This window comes from Saccopteryx bilineata, chromosome 2, assembly GCF_036850765.1.
Source record: "Saccopteryx bilineata isolate mSacBil1 chromosome 2, mSacBil1_pri_phased_curated, whole genome shotgun sequence".
Lineage (NCBI taxonomy): Eukaryota > Metazoa > Chordata > Mammalia > Chiroptera > Emballonuridae > Saccopteryx > Saccopteryx bilineata.
The window spans coordinates 20,366,956-20,385,020 of record NC_089491.1 but is presented as its reverse complement, the minus strand read 5'-3'; the positions used below and the strand labels follow the sequence as shown (position 1 = coordinate 20,385,020).

Genomic DNA, 18,065 nt, shown 5'->3' with positions numbered 1-18,065 from the left:
TTCTTCTGATTTGGTCACAAATGTATCAATAAATATGATAGAGGATTCCACAAAAAATGAGAAACAATTAAGGAACGCAATCAAAATAGCCTTCTTCTGAAATTCATTGCCTTTCACTGGATACCAATGAGGAGTTTTACCTCACCTGAAGTACCAATGGGTTTTCCAAAAAACCTAATAATATACTAATTTCCCTTTTTGCCTTGGTTGCTAGGAAGCTCACAGTTCCATTTAACTATAAATTAATTATAATATATTAACACTAGGAAAATAGAATATGGAGAGTTTAAAGAGGGTGTAAAACCACACCAATCACAAAGGAGATGCTCAATAAAACAACTATACCAAGTGGATGGATGAATGAATGCTAAAGTGCATCTCACGAATTAGACACCTTGTACACAGAGATACTTTTTTCACAAACACCTGGGCAACCACTCTGCCTTATCATTCTACCTCACCCTTCACTCCCCAGAAATCCTTTGCTGCTGCTAACTTTGGTCTAAGAACACATGTCATTTACAGACATTCCCTTAAACAAGTCCACAAGTCGTTAGTCTCCCTTCGCCTGGAATGTTGACATGAGCAGATAGAGATGTGGTAAGAACTTGCTAATATCCCAAAGTACGGCTCTTTGTGGCCACCCTGCCTCCCTGAGCTGCTGCACCCCAGGGAACATCAACTGGACTGCAGAGTAGCTGTGTGAGGCCACCCAAGACCCCTTCCCTGAAATGCAGCTCAACACAGGATCACGAAACACCACCAGGACATATGTATGAAGCAAAGGTGAATGAAAGCTGGAGATGAAACCACCAAGGAAATGTGAATGCTCAGGGACAAAGGGCAGGGAGCCGGCAGACAGGTGACAGGTAGCCAGGAAGTGGGGACATCCGTGTCTTCCTCTCCACTTTTCAGTCCTCTATAATGCTGTTTAAATTTGCCTTTAATTTGGGCCTTACAAAGCATATATTTTTAAACCAACAGTTCATCCCCTCTGCTCTCTTTTCTTTATGAGTTTGACCTTCTCCAAAGGCTCATTGTGAAGATGCAGAAGGAAACCTTCGCTTCACGGCCAGCAATGCCAGGATCCCGGAGGCTAAAACAAGGACCCGACATTTTAAAGCCCCTGCTCTCCAGCATCTTTGGTCCTAAATGTCTTTGGGAGTCGGGGCTGTGCTAAAAAGGAAAAGCATGGAGGATCAAAGAGAGGAAAAACTGTTGTCCTTGGGAATATGCTAGGAGGAACTTGCAAGACAGTGACAGAGAGCCCATCCCTTTGCAAAGCAACTCACAAGATGAGGACAAAGCAAATTCCGGAAAGATATTGATTCTTTTTTAATGCAATACTTCCCTTACCCACTAAGCTTGGCTTTCAGTCTCTCATAATTTAGGGAAATTCCTTTACAAATGTTCTCTTAAATTTCTTCTCTTTAGTCTTTCCTTCTTTGGGAAAAAGCGAACACGATTCTAGGAGTCATGAATATAATCATTCAAGATGAGCCTTGATGGGCTTGCAATGGAGTGTTTTATTGGCAGAATCAATGTCTACAGCAAAACCAGCCATCAGGAAAAGCTGTTCGTATCAATATCATTTTCTCAGTCCACGAGTGGATACACGGATGGGATGTTTGTCCTCACTGACTACATTCCCATCTCTCATCACACACTGTGCATTCTCATTAACAAGGGGATAGGCTTCCAACTTAACGTGCCTTCGGACAGAATTCAAATTCAAGGTAAATGAATCAACTGTCTCTAAGAAAGACTGACAGATTTGATGACATGGAAATGTAAAACTCTTGTGATTAAATGGGCCATAGGACATCAATATGTTATATACCAAAAATAAATGAATGTGTTATAGATATTCAATACATCATTACACAACATTATATATGCTATATATTTTGTTATATGTATGTATATACAGCTACACAAACAATAAACATGTAAAGGAGTTCTCTCTATTTGAATTATGCAAATTAAAATAGGATACATTTTTGGCTATCAGATTGGCAAAAAAGGAAAAGAAATACAATATCCAGTGTTGCCAAGGCTGGGGAAAAATGAGGCAGCTCATACACTGCTAATGTTGGTAGGAGGGACTATAAAAAAAACACAAAACTCTTCCCAAGAGCAATTTGGCAACAGTTACCAAAGCCTTAGAAACCTGTCTATCCCCTGAGCCAGTGCTGCCTGTCAACAGACAGCCCGAGGAATGATTAGAGACGTGCTCAAAGATTTACGTGCAAGGGTGTTCAAAGCAGCAATATGGATAATGTTTACAAACAACAAACAGTTCAATAAGAAGAAATTAGTTAAATAAATTGTGTACCTCTTTGTGATGACACATCACACAATCATTAAAACTTTATTAAGCTGGGGAAATAGTCCTGACACACTGTTTGGTGAAAGAAACAGGCTCCACATCTATGTTCAGAACGGCAAAGAAAATTCCCAACACAAATTTCCACACATAGGCAACACGGGGGGTTTGAAAGATAGAAATCAAATTGGCCAATAGTGATTATTTCTGAGTGGAGGGGATTATCAATGATTTTTGCTTTTCTTCCTTTGTGTTGTTTTGGGGTTTCTAAATTTTATAAGTTGAATTCATATATCTTAGTCATTAACACACACATACACACACACACACATTTATTTTAAAAGTCTAGCTGACTCCTCGTGGTTCCTACAAACCAGCCAGAATGGCCCTTTATTAGTCCAGTCTGTGATGAGTTGATGACCACCAGCCTTTCACACAAGGCCCAGGAGACCTCGTTCTCATCCTGTCCACCCGGCAGACAGCATGGACAGATTAAGAGACTCCACCATTCAATGACACGATTTCATAAGTATGGATCTGTCCTAATGGGGGTTGAGTTCAGGTCACAGTTATATCTATTTAGTGAATTTCCACAGACCACATACAAAATAAAATCCTGATAAAGGTCAGGACATGATGAGACACATAAGAGACAGGAAAGAGGGAGAGAACAAAAAGGCAGAGCATCCAGCGCCGCCTCTGTGCCTGAAGTCTAGTCAATAAAATGCACCTAGCTCTCCCGGGGGTGGGTGGGGCGGCCGTGGCCTGGGTGGTCTGGTTCCTTGTGGATCTTCTCATTAAACAGCTGTTAAACCATTTCCATAAGGATAAAAAAATCAAAGAAGACACGTGCATTTACTGAACTCCGGCTCTGGCCAGCACCGTGCTGGGCTGCACACCCAGCCTCTCGGTGGGAAGCAGGCAAAAGCAGCAGCAGCAATGAGCCCATGCTTTGGAGGCAGGAAGACCTGGGTTCAAATCTTGATCCTGCCACTTCCCACCTGTGTGCCGGTGGCGGGTCACAGCCCCTACCCCATGCTCGGTCTGTCTTCCTCTGCCCGGGTGGAAGTGATGAAGAGTCCGCGGGGTGACCCACGAGAAGCCCTAGCAGAGCTCCGGCTGGCACCCAGAAGATCCTCCCTGGTAGCCGTATTTATTCGTGTGTTCAGCATCATAAGCTTGTAAGCATCTTGGGTCTTATACATTTTATACCAGGAAGGGCATCGTCCAGTAAGAAAACAGGCCCCAACACAGTGGTCTGAACACAGTGGTCATCATTCAACGTTCAGATGAACCGACGCGCCCAGTGTTTTAACACGTTACCTATGTGGCCCTCAATATCCCAATTTTAAAGAGGACAATATTAAGCAGAGAAATTAAATAACTTGCCTGCCACTTGACTGTTATTCTCATTACAGTTTTACCGAAGAAACCTGAGGATCAGAGATGTGAAGAGGCCTGTTCGAGGGCCACAGGTGCAAAGTGGCCGGGCCAGGCTTCGCACCCGGAACGCCAGGCTCCGGGGCCCAGGCTCTAGCATCGTGGGGTGTCACCTCTCTCTGCTGTTGGCGTGATGGACACATTCTCTTAAGTCAACAAAACCTCTCTCACTTTCTATTTTCCAGACAACAGACAAGTGACAAATTCTGCCAGTTTGCAAAATTAAGCAATAAAAGTACTACCTACACTGGGCAGGGCCTGGCTCGATCCGAGACAAACTCAGAAAGTTACCCCTGCCCCCAGGACACTGAACGCACAGTTGGGCAGATGAACAACCCGGGAGACAGAGACACAGGGAGGAGGGCACAGTGGCGGAGAGGAGGGAAGCGTGGTCGGAGACGTGCTGGGGAGAGGTCAAGGCTGCAGGGTCTCCCCTCGCCAAGTGCCCAACAGGGAGACCATGGAGAGGAGGGAGAAGGGGAGCAGGTCAAGGCTACAGAGATGTCCACGTTGGAGGTCAAGAGGAGAGGCGCCCTCCAGAGGGTCAGCTCTGATCCAGGACTTCCAGGGCAGATAAAATAGTTCCTAATACTGAACAAGAGTTGAAAATAGAAGTTTAAATAAAGAAAAACACCAACAGGAGGCACAGGTCCTGTTCAGAGACAACGCAGCTAGAAGATGAGTGAAGATACAGACACTTGGGGTGGGCGAGAAAGAATCCGAGGACCATCTGAACATCTCGACCTTCCCAGCAGAGGGCTGGAAGGACCCTGGAAGTGGGAGAGGGTTCAGGAGGGTTGGGAGAAATCTAGGGAAATGTTTGCGGGTCCCCTGAGAAGAAAGAGGAGGGAGGCAAAGGAGATGGAGAAAGGGTAAAGGTCACGCTGGGTTCAGAGGCAACAAAAGACACCACACCTTCCATCGGGAGGCTAGAAATGCAGAAGAAAGGCCTCTCCTCCCCATAGACTTTAATGAGAGAAGCCTCCCCACCTACACGGGAGGGTGCTTGCTGAAGGCTGGACCACTTTCCTTTCTGTTTCTTAACCAGGAACCTCTTAACAAAGCCTAGCACACCATTTCAGATGTGGTTCAAATAAATTACAGGGCTTTTTTAAGTGCAGATGCCCATGTTGTCAAATCACCATTTCCACCTGCATTAATTATTTTAATGGGTTCTGGAAACAGCCTCCTCCTCCTCCTCCTCCTCCTCCTCCTCCTCCTCAGGGCCCCTGGAGAGCCCATCAGAGAAAGATGCTGGAAAACAAGGTTGGGATGCAGCCGGTCCAGAACGACGCTGCCCCGCACTGGCCTCCGGGCCATGGGTCTGTCTTGCCTCCTCACATTTCTAAGGGCAGTCGGGACACACACACTTCCATCCCACCGCTGGGCTGGATTACTGCTGCAAAATGAAAATGCAAATACTAAAATCCAGAGAGGAAACATTTTTAAAGCAGCTCTGTCTACATGGGAATATCAACTACAATTAGCAAATGATTCTGCAATTCAAACTGCTGCAACGCATCACGAGGGCTCTGAGCCCCAGTATTTTCTTCCAATAGCACTTATTTTTTTTCCAACTAAGCAGATACAACAGAAGACTTCCAAAGCCAAGTGAATACAGTCGATAACATTTTTCATTACAATGCTTGCAGCGGGGACCTCCACGACCATAGTTTTCAAACTCTGGACATGCGATGGCAACGAGGAGCGTTTGGGAGGACCGCAAGGCAGGTTCAAGGATAAGGAGCCTGAGTCACAGAGAAGCAAAAGGGAGCTTGCGCAAGGTCACAGCCAAGTACACTGTCATTTGAACCCAGGATCGTCTCCAAAAGCCATCTCTAATCTCTTGGGTACAGACCTCCCTTCCCTTGAATTTTTAGTATTATCAGCTAAGCCTTGCACATCTGGGCTCATACTCCAAAATGGCTAAGGATGAGGACAAGGTGGGGCCGCTTCTCTGGCCAGGTCTGTGTGGATCGACGGGAAGGAGGAGCGGATCTTACAGGAGGGCAGTGCTTCTCAGACCTCAGTGTGTGTAAGAGTTGCCTAGGGTCTGTTAATTTTCAGTTAAGCTGCATTGGTGAATCACTACCTCTAAGGTCCCAATCCCTAGGTCTTTGGAAATACCGATTTTGATGTCACTTCACTATGTTCCTCCCCTGTAGCCTGCAGCTTCAGAATCCAGTCGAGAGGACAGCTAGGGACTTGTTCGTGGAGGCTGATACATTCGCTCAGCATTCAAAGTGGGGGGATGCCAAGGTTACAAATGTTCGGGGTAGAGAGGAAACAGCTACGCAAGTAGCGGCCAGCTGAAGCGAAACCACAGCCAGTTTAGCAGACGGAATGCAAATCTCCAAGGGGGAAGGAGGAAGGCAGCGGGGACCAGGAAAGAGGCAAAAATAAACCCACCTATGCATTCTAGGTAGAGAAGAAAGTGGCATTTAAATACGTGCGTGATTAGCAGGAACTTGGCCTCCACTGGAAATGTTGGGGTGGCTTGACACCTGAACAGTGTTTGTTGTTGTCATTACTTTTAAAAACAAAAAGCCAGAAAGCTATACCTCACCCAAAACTGGTTCACTGATTGCTTCAGAATGCATAAACGATTCTATTTTGGAACCATAGGCACAGCCAGGCTTTGTAAATAACCCACTTCTGGAAATGCAGTTTTAAAATGAAGAGCAAAGTGACAACTGAAATAACCAAAGGGGTCTGGTACGGTGGAGCTGGGCTGCAGAGGATGAAATAAAGCTGTCGCCACCAGGGCACAGACCACATTTTTAAAGGCCTTTCACTAAAGTACAGTTGACCGTTGGACAACAAGGGGTTAGGGACCCTGATGCCCTTGCAGTCAGAAGTCCAAGTGTAACTTGAGTTGGCCCTCTACATACTCGGATTCTCAGACACCAGTTGACCATTGAATAATGTGGGTTTGAACTGTGTGAGTCAACTGAAAAAAAAAAACCCAAAAAAAACCCACATATAAGTGAACCTGCACAATTCAAACCATGTTGTTCCAGGGTCAAGGGCAATAGCAAAGGGCTTCCTATCTACCAAATTTTTTACACTATGATATTATTTGATCACCACACCCATCCCAGGGAGGAGGCAGATGGGAGGCAGCTATGCCTATTTCACAGCTCCAAAGACTGAGTTCGGAGGTGTTATGGGATATGCCACAGCCACACAGCCAGCTTCGTAGTGAAGCATATACTAAATCCTACGGCTTTCCTCAACGTACCTATCCAGGGCCCATTACATTGCAAAGCATAGACTTTCTCCAGATATCATACTCAGGAACCAAGGCATCCTGAACTCACACAGACTGAATGGAGAGCAAGATCATTCCACTCATGTGGCAACTGTTTATTTAGTTATTAAAACGCCTACTATGTATCAGGTACTGTGGAGCTACTGGGGTGTGTCAGTGAGCAACACAGATCAGATCTCTGTTCTCATGGCTTAACACAGTGAACCATCCTAGACAAGTGCACGGAAGGAAACTGAAGCAGGATAAGGAGATCGGGGGTGGAGCGGGGGGAGGCAATGAGCAGTGCAGTTTTGAAGAGGGAAGCAGGGATGTGGATGTGTGCAGACGTCACAGCACTTAAAATACTGGATGACCTGTGGCCATGAGTGGGTCCATGTCCCCCTTTCCTCCCCACCATGGGTCCCTGAGGGCAGGGGCCTGTACCGCTCATCTCTGACTTCCAGCCTCAGGCCTGGCTGTGGTAAGTGCTGCGCAGAGCATATATAGATGAATAGTTCTGCATAATGATGAGCTGGGCTAACACATGTCACTTTCCCTTGACGTGTGGGCATCCGACATCCCACTTAGTAAAAAGAAGGCTTTGGATGGTTCTTAAAAGGCCCCGAAACGTCAAGGCACAAATAGTGACATCTGCCTGCCTTCCAGCAGGGGGCCATCATTGTCTTCTAGGAGGTTGGCTACAGAACCCTAAGGCTGGGTTCCCACAGGGAGGTAGGGCAGGTTCCTAATCCCATCGGTGAACCTGGGCTAGTCAATTCCACCTCCTTGAGCCTGACCCTCCTCACCTCCCCGCACCCCTGGGAAGGACAGAACACCTGGCACACAGTAGGTACTCTCTAATGTCAGCCTCCTCTCAACAGAGTTCAGTAAAGCCAAGTTCAAACACAAGTGCACTGGCCTCACGGTGCTGCCTTTTGCAGCTGGCACCAGGGGTGCACGGGAAACAAACGGAGAGTCTGACTCCCGCTCCTTGCACCCGTTCCACCTGCCGTGCTATAGAAGTAAAAGGGAAATATCTGCAGATGGGGACCTGGAGCACAATTAGAAGTCCATGTGGGCCCAGTGTTACTAGCTTCTTGCTTGAGGAGGGGGTGCGGGGGATTAAAAAAAAGAAAGAAAAAGAATCAGTTTTGAAAGATTTGTATTTCAGCCTCCAGCCATTAAATGTCATTCCTTCTAATTAGAGTCTCTGGTACTTTGCCGGGCACTAGTTTGGGATCTCTGAGCAGTGGACTTTCAGGTCATCAAAGAACCTTGCTGGAAAGCCAGTTGGAGCATAATCCCGCATGGATGCCTGCTTCGGTGCAAAGCTCCTTGCAGGTCAGAGGGGGGATTATGACAGAGGGGATGCGCATGTGCCGCGAGCATCAACAGACATGTGAGGGGCTGCGTGCACTCGACAGGGAGGTATAGCTGTGTGCTGTGTGGCTGAAGGCAGGCGGAGGTGGGAAGCGACCACATCCAATTGGTCAGGGGTTAAAGGATCATACTTATCTCGGTGGTTCCATCCAAATGACGACTCCATGGCAGGTAATAAACAAGGCTGGGCTTGTCAGAAGCGGGGCAAGGGTGACAGAAAAATCAGAAGCTAGCACAGGAGTGATTCAGTACCTCTTTCATGCCCATCTTAAAACTCAGGAGGCAGGAGTCCCCTACTATAAAAATGTCAATTCTTAAAAAAATAAAGGCATTCTCCTCCACCCTACAAAATGCTTCTTTGACATAAACAGTAAATATCTTAATTGAAAGGACTTCTGTCCTATGTAGGTACCAGCATTTTCTAAATCCTTGAAGATCAGCTTAGGCAAACACACAAGACTAAATTAAAGAAATAGCTCCTTACCAGGTACTCTGTCACAATCTGGATCCAGCACGCAACACTTATTCAGGAAAGGGTTTATTAATAGTGAGCCTTGAACCTGTCATTGCTGGCAGCACCCACAGGACCCAAGACAGAGTGCAGAGCCCGAGGGAAGTCCATGCATACCCATCAGCATATTACCCATGGTTTCCAAATCGGAACCCAGGAATAACAGCAGGGGTGGGGGAGCTGCGTTTCAGATACAGAGTTGGAAGTGGTTAATAATTTGTAACGGCTTCAACTAACCATGTACCATGAAAAAATGACAAATGTGTTATTTAGAACATGCCAGACCAAATACAATGACTTATATTAGTACAGACAGATTCTTCCCAGGTTGTTATGCAAAAGAAGGCAGGCTGTGATAACTCTAAGGGAAAGGGCCAGCCACTGTTTTTAACGTCTAGAACGTCTCAAATTCTTATATACTCCTTGGATGTACCAAGGAGGATGCAGAAATTGTAATGAGGCTGTTTAATTTTTACCAAGTTGAAACACACAAACGCACACACATCCTAACAGCACCTGGATACCCCCTCCATTCTGCTACTTGCTACCTGCAGGATCGGGACCCAGAAAGCACGCGGGGGAGTGAATTGGATTTTGAGTGCTCTCACGGTGGTGTATGCCATAATCCTATAGTCATTTTCTCATTTACTCTGGAATGGCACCAGGGTTGGTGTTCTTGGGTCGAAGGACCACAGTCAAGTTCTCGTCAGTACAGTGTGTAACCCATCAATTTCCTGATTTAGTAGCAGGCTACACAGAGTGCCAGGATTCCCATCTTCCGATCCCGAGCCAAATTTCTTTACTCTGCCTTAAAAAAAGCAATTCCAAAAGAACAAGAAAACATCACATTAGACATTCTAAATGCCTTCTGTGTAGCATTTATGGAGCAAATCACCGACTGTCTGAGCTGGAAGGGGTCTTGGGTAGCCCCGACCCACGCATCGAGGTCAGTGACTGGCCCAAGGTCACGCAGCAAACGTACAGCCCAGCACAGTGCAGCATCCTTGGTCTGTAGACTACTTGGCCAATTTATCAAGCATTTTTGGCTGAAAACCTTTGAAAAGTATCCTTTTTTATTAGTATTAGATTGGCTCCTGTTAGTTCAAGATAGATTTTTTCCAAAAATCAAACATTTCAACATAATTGCAAATAGTAACTGGCTTGCCTTATCTGGACCTGTCACTGCTGATTTAGCAAACAGGCTTCAAAAGAGGGCTAGGAGCCCTACTGGACACAGGAGAAAATCCTCACTGAACTGCTCTAGATAACAAAGGATGTTTGACTCGTCAGAGGCAGAAGTGCAAACCACTCTGTTCAATTTTCTCTGTTCACTGGGAGGAGGTGACCCTCTGACTCATAACTCTTAAGTAACTTGATTCCTAAAATTTAATTCTCTTTTTATGACACATACACAATTAATCTCTCCTTTGGGAAGCTCAGAAGGTCTTTCCCTCCACTTTTTCCACCAGCAAAAGAAAAATAAAGATTTTTACGATAGAAAACACATCTTTTTTTTCATAGCTAAAACATGGAAACCATCTAAGTGTCTATTGACAGGGGAATGGAGAATCTAACTGTGGCATATTTTTATAAAAAATTGGAATATTATTCAGCCATCAAAAAGAAGGGAATTCCATCATTTGTGACAACATGGAGGAACCTGGGGGATATTATGCTAAGTTAAATAAGTCATACACAGAAGGACAAATATTGTATGATCTCACTTATATGTGGAATCTAAAAGAGCCGAGCTCATGGAAGCAGAGAACAGAACAGTGGTTGTGCCATGGGCCAGGGGGCAGAGGAAATGGGGAGATGTTGGCCAAAGGGTACAAACTTTCAGTTGCAAGATGAGTAAGTTCTAAAGCACAGTTAACCGATGACAATAGTTAACAATTCTATATTATATACTTGAAATTTTGCCAAAAGAGTACATCTTAAGTGTTCTTAGGACAAAAATAAAATGACTATGTAAGATGATGAATATGCTAATTAGTTTGATTATAGTCATCACTTTACAATGTATAGGTATATCCATTCAGCACATTGTACAACTTAAATATGTACAATTTTAATTTTTCAGGTACACTCAATAAAGCTGGAGAAGGAAGGAAAAGAAATAAGCAAACAAGTAGTCAGTCACCCAAATCCTCAGATGCAGAACCCAGAGATCAGAAAACAGACTCACACAGACATCAAAGGGATGGTTAGCAGACAGGAAGGTGTGGGGAATGGACAAAAAACAGTGAGGGGGAAGATTGCCAATAATATTGTAATAAGTTTGCTAGATGAGTACTAGAATTAGTGGGGTGATCACACTGTGAGGATAGAAAAATGTCAAATCATTATACTGCACACCTGAAACTAATAGACATTGTATACTAACTATCCTAAATTTAAAAAAATATTATTTAATCAACTAAGGGACTTGTGCATCCTCAGATTTTGGTATCTGCTAGAGGTCCTAGAACCAATCCCCTAAGGATACAGAAAGATGACTATAAATGTATTTTTAAATGAAAGAAGAAAAAGTATCTATTACATGCAGTGTGGTATCCTGGAACATAAAGATATAAGCAGAAAAACCAGTGACATTTGAATGAAGTCTGAAGTTCAGTTAAAAGCAATGCACCTTCATAAAAGCCCTGACATGGTGCCCTCCAGCCCTGTCGCTTACAAAGCTGGGCTAGGAGTGAAAATCCTGGTAAAGGTCAGTCTGTACCTAGTGGAGAAGCCAGGCCTCTTGGCGTTCTGTTAGGGACTGAAGACCCTTAATTGTGTGGAAATGTGTCGACAGTTCCAGGTGTTCTAAACTGTCCCTGAAACTGCCCGCCCATCCTGCAGCCGGAGGCGGAGGCATCCGCACAAAAGCGCAGGCCACAGAGACAGGCTCCGCCTCCTCCGTTTTAAATTCCACCCACGGAAAGTCTGTCCCCCTTTCTCTGGCGAGTTAAGGTGACACAAAGCAGCACTCATTTTGCCGGTTGCTTCTGGAGGGTCCAAACGGGTGCATTCCCAACAGGTTGTGTCTGTGCTGGCAGGAAGAGGGGCTCATTCTGCCCTAGCAGGGGCCTCTATAGGAAAAGGGACCGGGAGGAAGGGGCTGCTCCGCTCCCACACGCCCCCACCCAAGGACAGTTCTGCTCTTAACCTCTCCCTCTGGCAAGGATTCGTTCTGGGGCATCAAAAACTATGCCACATAGAGTTTAGGTTTTGCTCTGGAAGCCACAAGAGTAAATAAGCAAGGTCAGGCCTGGCGCTGCGGTGAGTCAGGGTAACAGCACCTGGTAGTTCAAGGAGGTTCAGACAGAAGGTGCAGAATATAATCGATGAAATGCAGAAGGGCCCAACTGAAACTCCCAGCTGAGCAGCTCCAGCCTGAGAGGCATGGCTGAACCTGGGTGTGAATTAAAGGGGAGGGTCTGTATTTTTAATGTCCAGGCTACTTGATGCCTTCCCAAAGTCTATCACCCTGTGATGACTAAGTTATCCAGGTCCATTTTAAAATTTTTTATTAATTTTAATTTATGTTAACATGGATTCAAGTGTCCCACTCAATATAACACTCTCACTCCCCACCCCCATGACCCAGGGTTTTTTTAATTGCCACTAAAATTTTATCCATATTTTATACGTGACCCTTTGGGCTAAGTATCTTTTGAGTATAAATTTATCATCTGCGAACTCCAGACCTTTTAGGGCCTAAGGCTAGTGGATTATTTCTTTGTAAATACATGGAATGTCAGCTAAAGAGAAAGATTAATGTGGGGGGAGGAGACCAAGAGCAGGTTAAGTGCACGGAAATCCACAAGGAGCTTTGCCCGCTGCACTCACACCCCTCAACAATATAAACTGATCAGCCTTTTGCCAGAAGCAGCAAATAAACTTCCAAAATCCTCAGAGGCCTCCCAGAGGGACAAATGGGTTGGGAGGCAAGGAAGGGAAGCCAAGGTCAGAGATGAGACGGTCATGTCCCAGGTGAACAGTCAGGAAGTGGACTCGAGACAAACCTGGCCACAGGTCACTGAAAGCACACAGGAAGCAGCCCTGGACCTCTGCTGCCTGAACATTTCCCAGCAGCCCCAGGCCCTCAGGAGAGTTCAAACCACCTGCACCGAGGAGGACCAGAGGCAGAGGCAAGGGGCAGGGTGGTGAGAAGCTGGGTCTCAGGCCAGCCCAAGCCCTAGGAAGCATTTTCCCTGAAGAAAGTGTGTCCCTGTTCCTTTTCCTCAAAACTCTTCACTTCCTGCACACAAAGGGTGTGTGTGTGTGTGTGTGTGTGTGTTTTGCAAGGCATCCTTGAATCTACACATAGACTAACACTATCCATCTCACACTCCAATGGGTTTTCAAAAGCCCTAGGCGTGAGATTAGCAAAAAGACACATTCCTTTAAACAACATGATTAAATTTCTAAGAGCTTGTTGTCATAAGGTTATTTTTCTCAATTAACAGACATGAAAAGTACAACTAATCTCAAGTGAGTGGGGGATTTATTGGGGAATTTATTTTTGACATTCAGGCAGGGGCCTCCTTTCCAACAAGGTTAGGGATTCTTATCTGGTCCTGGTGCCCCATTTCCCAAATGGAGAACTAGAGGTTGTGAAAGGACAAATGACTGTCCCAGAACACACACAGCCTGGTCCATAAACAGCAGGGTTAGGCCAGAACTCTGTAGATCATCAGAACAGCCTCCTCGGGTCATTTGGAGCTAACAAAACTTTCTTCCAGGGGCAAAAGACTACAAAGTAATAAGAATAACAGTGGAAGCAGAAAACACCCACTGATTACTAACCATATGCCAGTGGAGGCTTTACCTTTTTTAATGCTCATAAGAATCCACAACCCTTTTCACACTTTGTGATCACACATTCGCCAGAGTGTTTGACAAGGTCTGTCTCCCACACACCAGCCTTTATGCCGGAGGAAAGCAGGGTCCAGATCTGCTTTTCCCATCACTATATTCCAGTGTCTTAGCTTCAATTTGCTTAATAAACTAAATGTTCCTCTTTTTAGACAAACATTCTTAAGAAAAAAAGGAACCCAGAAAGCTCAGGTGATTTGCTAGGGACACATAGCATGGAGCTACTGCCACTATGAGTAGCTGCACCATTCTGCCCTGAACTCATCCTTGAACCTGAACTCAAACCAGAACCCTACCTTGACAGCCTCAGCGTGGGTCACCCGGGACAAGGATTTGTCGTTGACACGTAGAATCTGGTCTCCGACTCTCAACCCTTCCTTCTCAGCCAGAGAGCCTGGCTCCACCAGCGACACGTAGATGCCCACGCCATGCTCCGAGCCCCCGCGGATGCTGAAGCCCAAACCCTCGTGGGCCTTGGCGCGCCTTAGGTTCACCAGGCGCACCTCCCCCGGCCCCGCGCCGTCGGGGCCGCCCCAGGCGGGTTGCCTATAGGGGGCGGTGGCGGGCAAGTAGAGACCCTCAGCGGTGTACTGGTCGAAGAGCAGCTGGTCCGAGCGCGGTATGACCAGACGCAGCATGGGCAGCAGGCGCCGCTTGACCGGACTATCCAGCAGCACTCGCAGGGTGCTCACCAGGTCGAAGACGTTGCGGCGCGCGTGGTACGCGTTCAGGCAATGCGTGAACTGCTCCCGCTCCGCCTCGCTCAGCAGCGCGGTCAGCGCCTGGTGCAACTGGCGCACGTTCGCAGACAGTAGTCGCAGCCCCGAGTTCCCTCCGCCGCCCGCCCGGGCTGCCGAGCCCAGCGAGCCGGTGGAGGACGAGCTCACCGACAGGCCGTCCAGCTGCGCATTCATCTCCCCTCCAAAGCCCGGGCGGACTCGGGGCGCGCGGTGGGGCAGCTGCTGCACTCGCCGGCACCGGCGCGACAGCTGGAGCCGGGGAGCTCGGAGACCGCGCCTAGAGTCTGGGTTTGGGGGCGGGGCTGGGGGCACGAAGACCGCGACTGGAGTCCCGGCTTGGGGGTGCCGAATTAGTGTCTGAATCCTGGGGTGGGGATCGAGGAGACCGATGCTCGTGTCCCGGGCGCGCGAAGACAGAGGGGGTCAAGAAACTGGAGTCCGCTGGACGCAGAGACGGCGGTGGGATCCCGGGTGACAAGGAGTTGGCGGCTGGAGCCGGGAGGTCGCGGAGACTGCGGCTGGAGTCCGGGGGATGCAGAAAAAGCAGTTACATTCTGCCGGGCACAGAGACGACGGGTGGCCGGAGTGGGGGGCGCAGCAGAGCTGACCGCCCCGTCACACCACGACCGGGGCTCCCCCAGCCAGGCAGCCCGTTCCTCTCGGGCTGGGGGACCCCAAAATTATAAGTTGGGATGGGGGCGCTCTAGTCTTAGAGCCCCCCAAATCGCAGCGGGTGTAGCCGCGCGGGCGTCCGGCAGGGGGTGCGGGGCATGTCCGGGGCAGCCCCGGGATGCAGCAGCCCGGGGACCCCGGCGCCCCGGCACCGCCCGGGCACAGACGGAGCCGCGCGGCCGCGAGCCCAGACTTTGCGAACTGTTGAACCGCCCGGGGCCGATCTTCTTCGAGTTCCGACGCCGTCGCCGTCGCCTGCCCAGCCTTAGCCCCGCCCCCTTGTCCCTCCCTCTCTCTCACCCCCCTCTCCCCACGGGCTTTTCAGGAAATGACGTCCCGCTTCGCGCCTGGCGGTTGCCTGGAGACGGGGTGAAACAGTCCAGCCCCAGGGAAGGAAGGGGTGAAAGTGGAGGTAGGGGTGGAAGGAGCTCCGAGAGCCCTGTGGGTTCCTTCCACTTCTTCAGCCAGAGTAAGGAGTGAACCTCAAAAACTGTTCTTCCGCGATCGGAGCATGTGCATCAGGATCGCTTTGGAGCAATTAGCCAGCTCGCTAATTCACAATTGTGGCGGAAAATAGCGAACTTTTTGCCTCTAAAATACCGAATGCTTCGGGCTCAGTTTTCTACCCTAAAACATTGCGCTCCCCTCTTGCATACACCAGGATACAGGTTCAAGTGTTTATGTGGATGCTTGTTGAACATCTCTTAAATTAAAAAAATATATACAAGCCTATACTGGTGCCTATGGGAGCCCACTCCTCTGCAGGGATGGATCACACTGGACTGCTGCCCAGTCTCCAGTAGACAAGAAAGCTGTTTTCAAAAATACAAAGTGTGCACAACACACACATACACACACAAATGCGTGCATATAAAACTGATGAAATCTCAATAAGGTAGGCAGATTGTATCAATGTCAACGTTCAGGTTGGGATCTTATAAAACATTGGGGGAAACTAGGTGAAGGGTAATGGAATGTCCATGTATTATTTCTTGCAACTGTATGTCAATCTACAATTATCTCAAAAAATTTTTTAAATATATATGAAATGAGTTGGAGAAAAATATTCTATACCTTCCCATCCCAAGACAAAAATGGAATGATACGCCAAGGTGTGGCATATAGCTTCTCACCTCCCATCTGACTCCTCTAAATACAATCTAAGCAAAAGCCTGTGCTTTTACTAAAAAATAACTTTCTAAAAGCCAGTAGTGCCCACCAAACACACCTCACACACATCTCCTCCAACCCAAATTGCATCTCCTAAGCTATGTTCTTATGGGAAGCTGTGTTTTCCCTAAAAATATTCTGAAACTGCCATTGCAGAACCATCTCCCTTCTATCTGGGGGAAGGAGAGGTGGGGTGCCACGGGAAACAGTAGGTTTGAGCTGGACCCAGAAAGATTCAGCATTCATTCTTTCATTTATTCACTTAACTCCTTTGACCACTCTTCATTCAACATTTTCCAAGAACTGAGATTTTGTGCCAGATCATGTGCCAGGTGCTAGAGATACCAGTTAAAAAAGATGTCAGTCATCTCTGATCTCAAGGAAGTCACAGTCTAGCAGGGAAGAAAGACCACATAGGTGAATAAAGTTAAACACCAGTCTGAAAAGTGTTGTAACGCCTAAGACAACCCAGGTTTAGGGGAGGAGACAATGGTAAGTACTTTATCAAAGGGGTGACTTCTGAATGGAGGCCCTTAAGGGGAAAGGACTTCCTTTTTTTTACAAAATAGGTAACCATGGAAAGATTTTCAAAACTGTTAGTGTAGTGCTTTTCAAAAACTGAAGCCAGGACTTCAGAAGTTATATTATTCCCCACAACATACTCAATTCTCTACTTCACTTCCTTAAAACAGACCAAGGTTAAATTAATGCCCATTGAATATATTTGACAAGGTGTCTTACATAGCCAGTTAAGCTACCTTTGGGCATCTGTCTTATAGCTCTAAGTTTAATAATGTGTATCCTTTTTTCTCCTTCTTAAGTTCTGTTGAAGCTTTTGATGCAACCAGCAAAAGATATTTAAGAAAAAAAATCTATCTCACAAAAGATATTTAAGAAAAAAAATCTATCTCCCTACCCCCAAAATATATTAATGACATACCTCAAAATGCCACCCAGCAGGGCTTAATTATATTCAGTTCAGGTTTACTGCAAATGTATTTCATGCTTAGTTTTCATTTAGTTTGTATTCTAATTATAATTACTGTGATTGGCTTGATAAATGCATCCCAGGAGCTAAGATCTCCATTCCCAACATTTTATTTCTGTGCAAAAAAAAAAAAAAGATGTTTGTGAGAAGATATTTTGCTTTAGGCAGCAGAAACCACCTTGCACACAGGTCTTAGTAGAAAAAGAAACATTTTCCTCTGCAAACATCAGAGGCCTCTGGGATGCCGTGCTATTGTTGAATTTTGTAGAGGCCCATTTGGGAGGGTGGGCAAGTGCAAGAGCATGGAAAAATAACTCACTGAGGTTTCTTCCCTCCATCTTGCATAACCACCTTCGTATCAGTTTGCAGTGTGCCCCCTCGATGAGAGGCAGCATGTGCTCAAACCTCAAGAATCCTATTTCATGTCTGAAGAAGTGCTTGTAGTTCGGAAACAAGCTCTTGGAAATCCAAGATGCCTGGGCTCCTGAGGGCTGCACGGCCTCTGTCGGGCCCTGAGTTACAAGAGCAGGTCTGGCCTTGGTTGCACACTGCCCTCTTCAGAAGGAAAATAGTATTCTCCTGTGTCTGCTGCAGCCTTCCCTCTGCTGTCTTCACCAAAGCCACTTTTTATCGTTCCCCAACTACGGCAAATCAGTGCCCTTCTCCTGTGGATGTTCCTGGACAAACTTGAACTCCCTGGAACAGTTGAAAAGACAGAGGGAAGA

At 46.8% G+C, this 18,065-nt stretch overlaps 1 protein-coding gene across 4 annotated transcripts in view; it reads right to left on the bottom strand.

Annotated features, from left to right (window-relative positions):
- The window catches only part of WHRN (whirlin), an 87,502-nt gene extending 72,061 nt beyond the window's left edge, over positions 1-15,441 (bottom strand). For all 4 annotated transcript variants that reach the window (XM_066256407.1, XM_066256408.1, XM_066256409.1 and 1 more), the window contains exon 1: positions 14,067-15,441. In XM_066256407.1, coding sequence (XP_066112504.1) covers positions 14,067-14,684 — 618 coding nt within the window. In that variant the 5' untranslated portion in view covers positions 14,685-15,441. The remainder of the gene's footprint in view (positions 1-14,066) is intronic.
- Between the last annotated feature and the right edge of the window lie 2,624 nt (positions 15,442-18,065).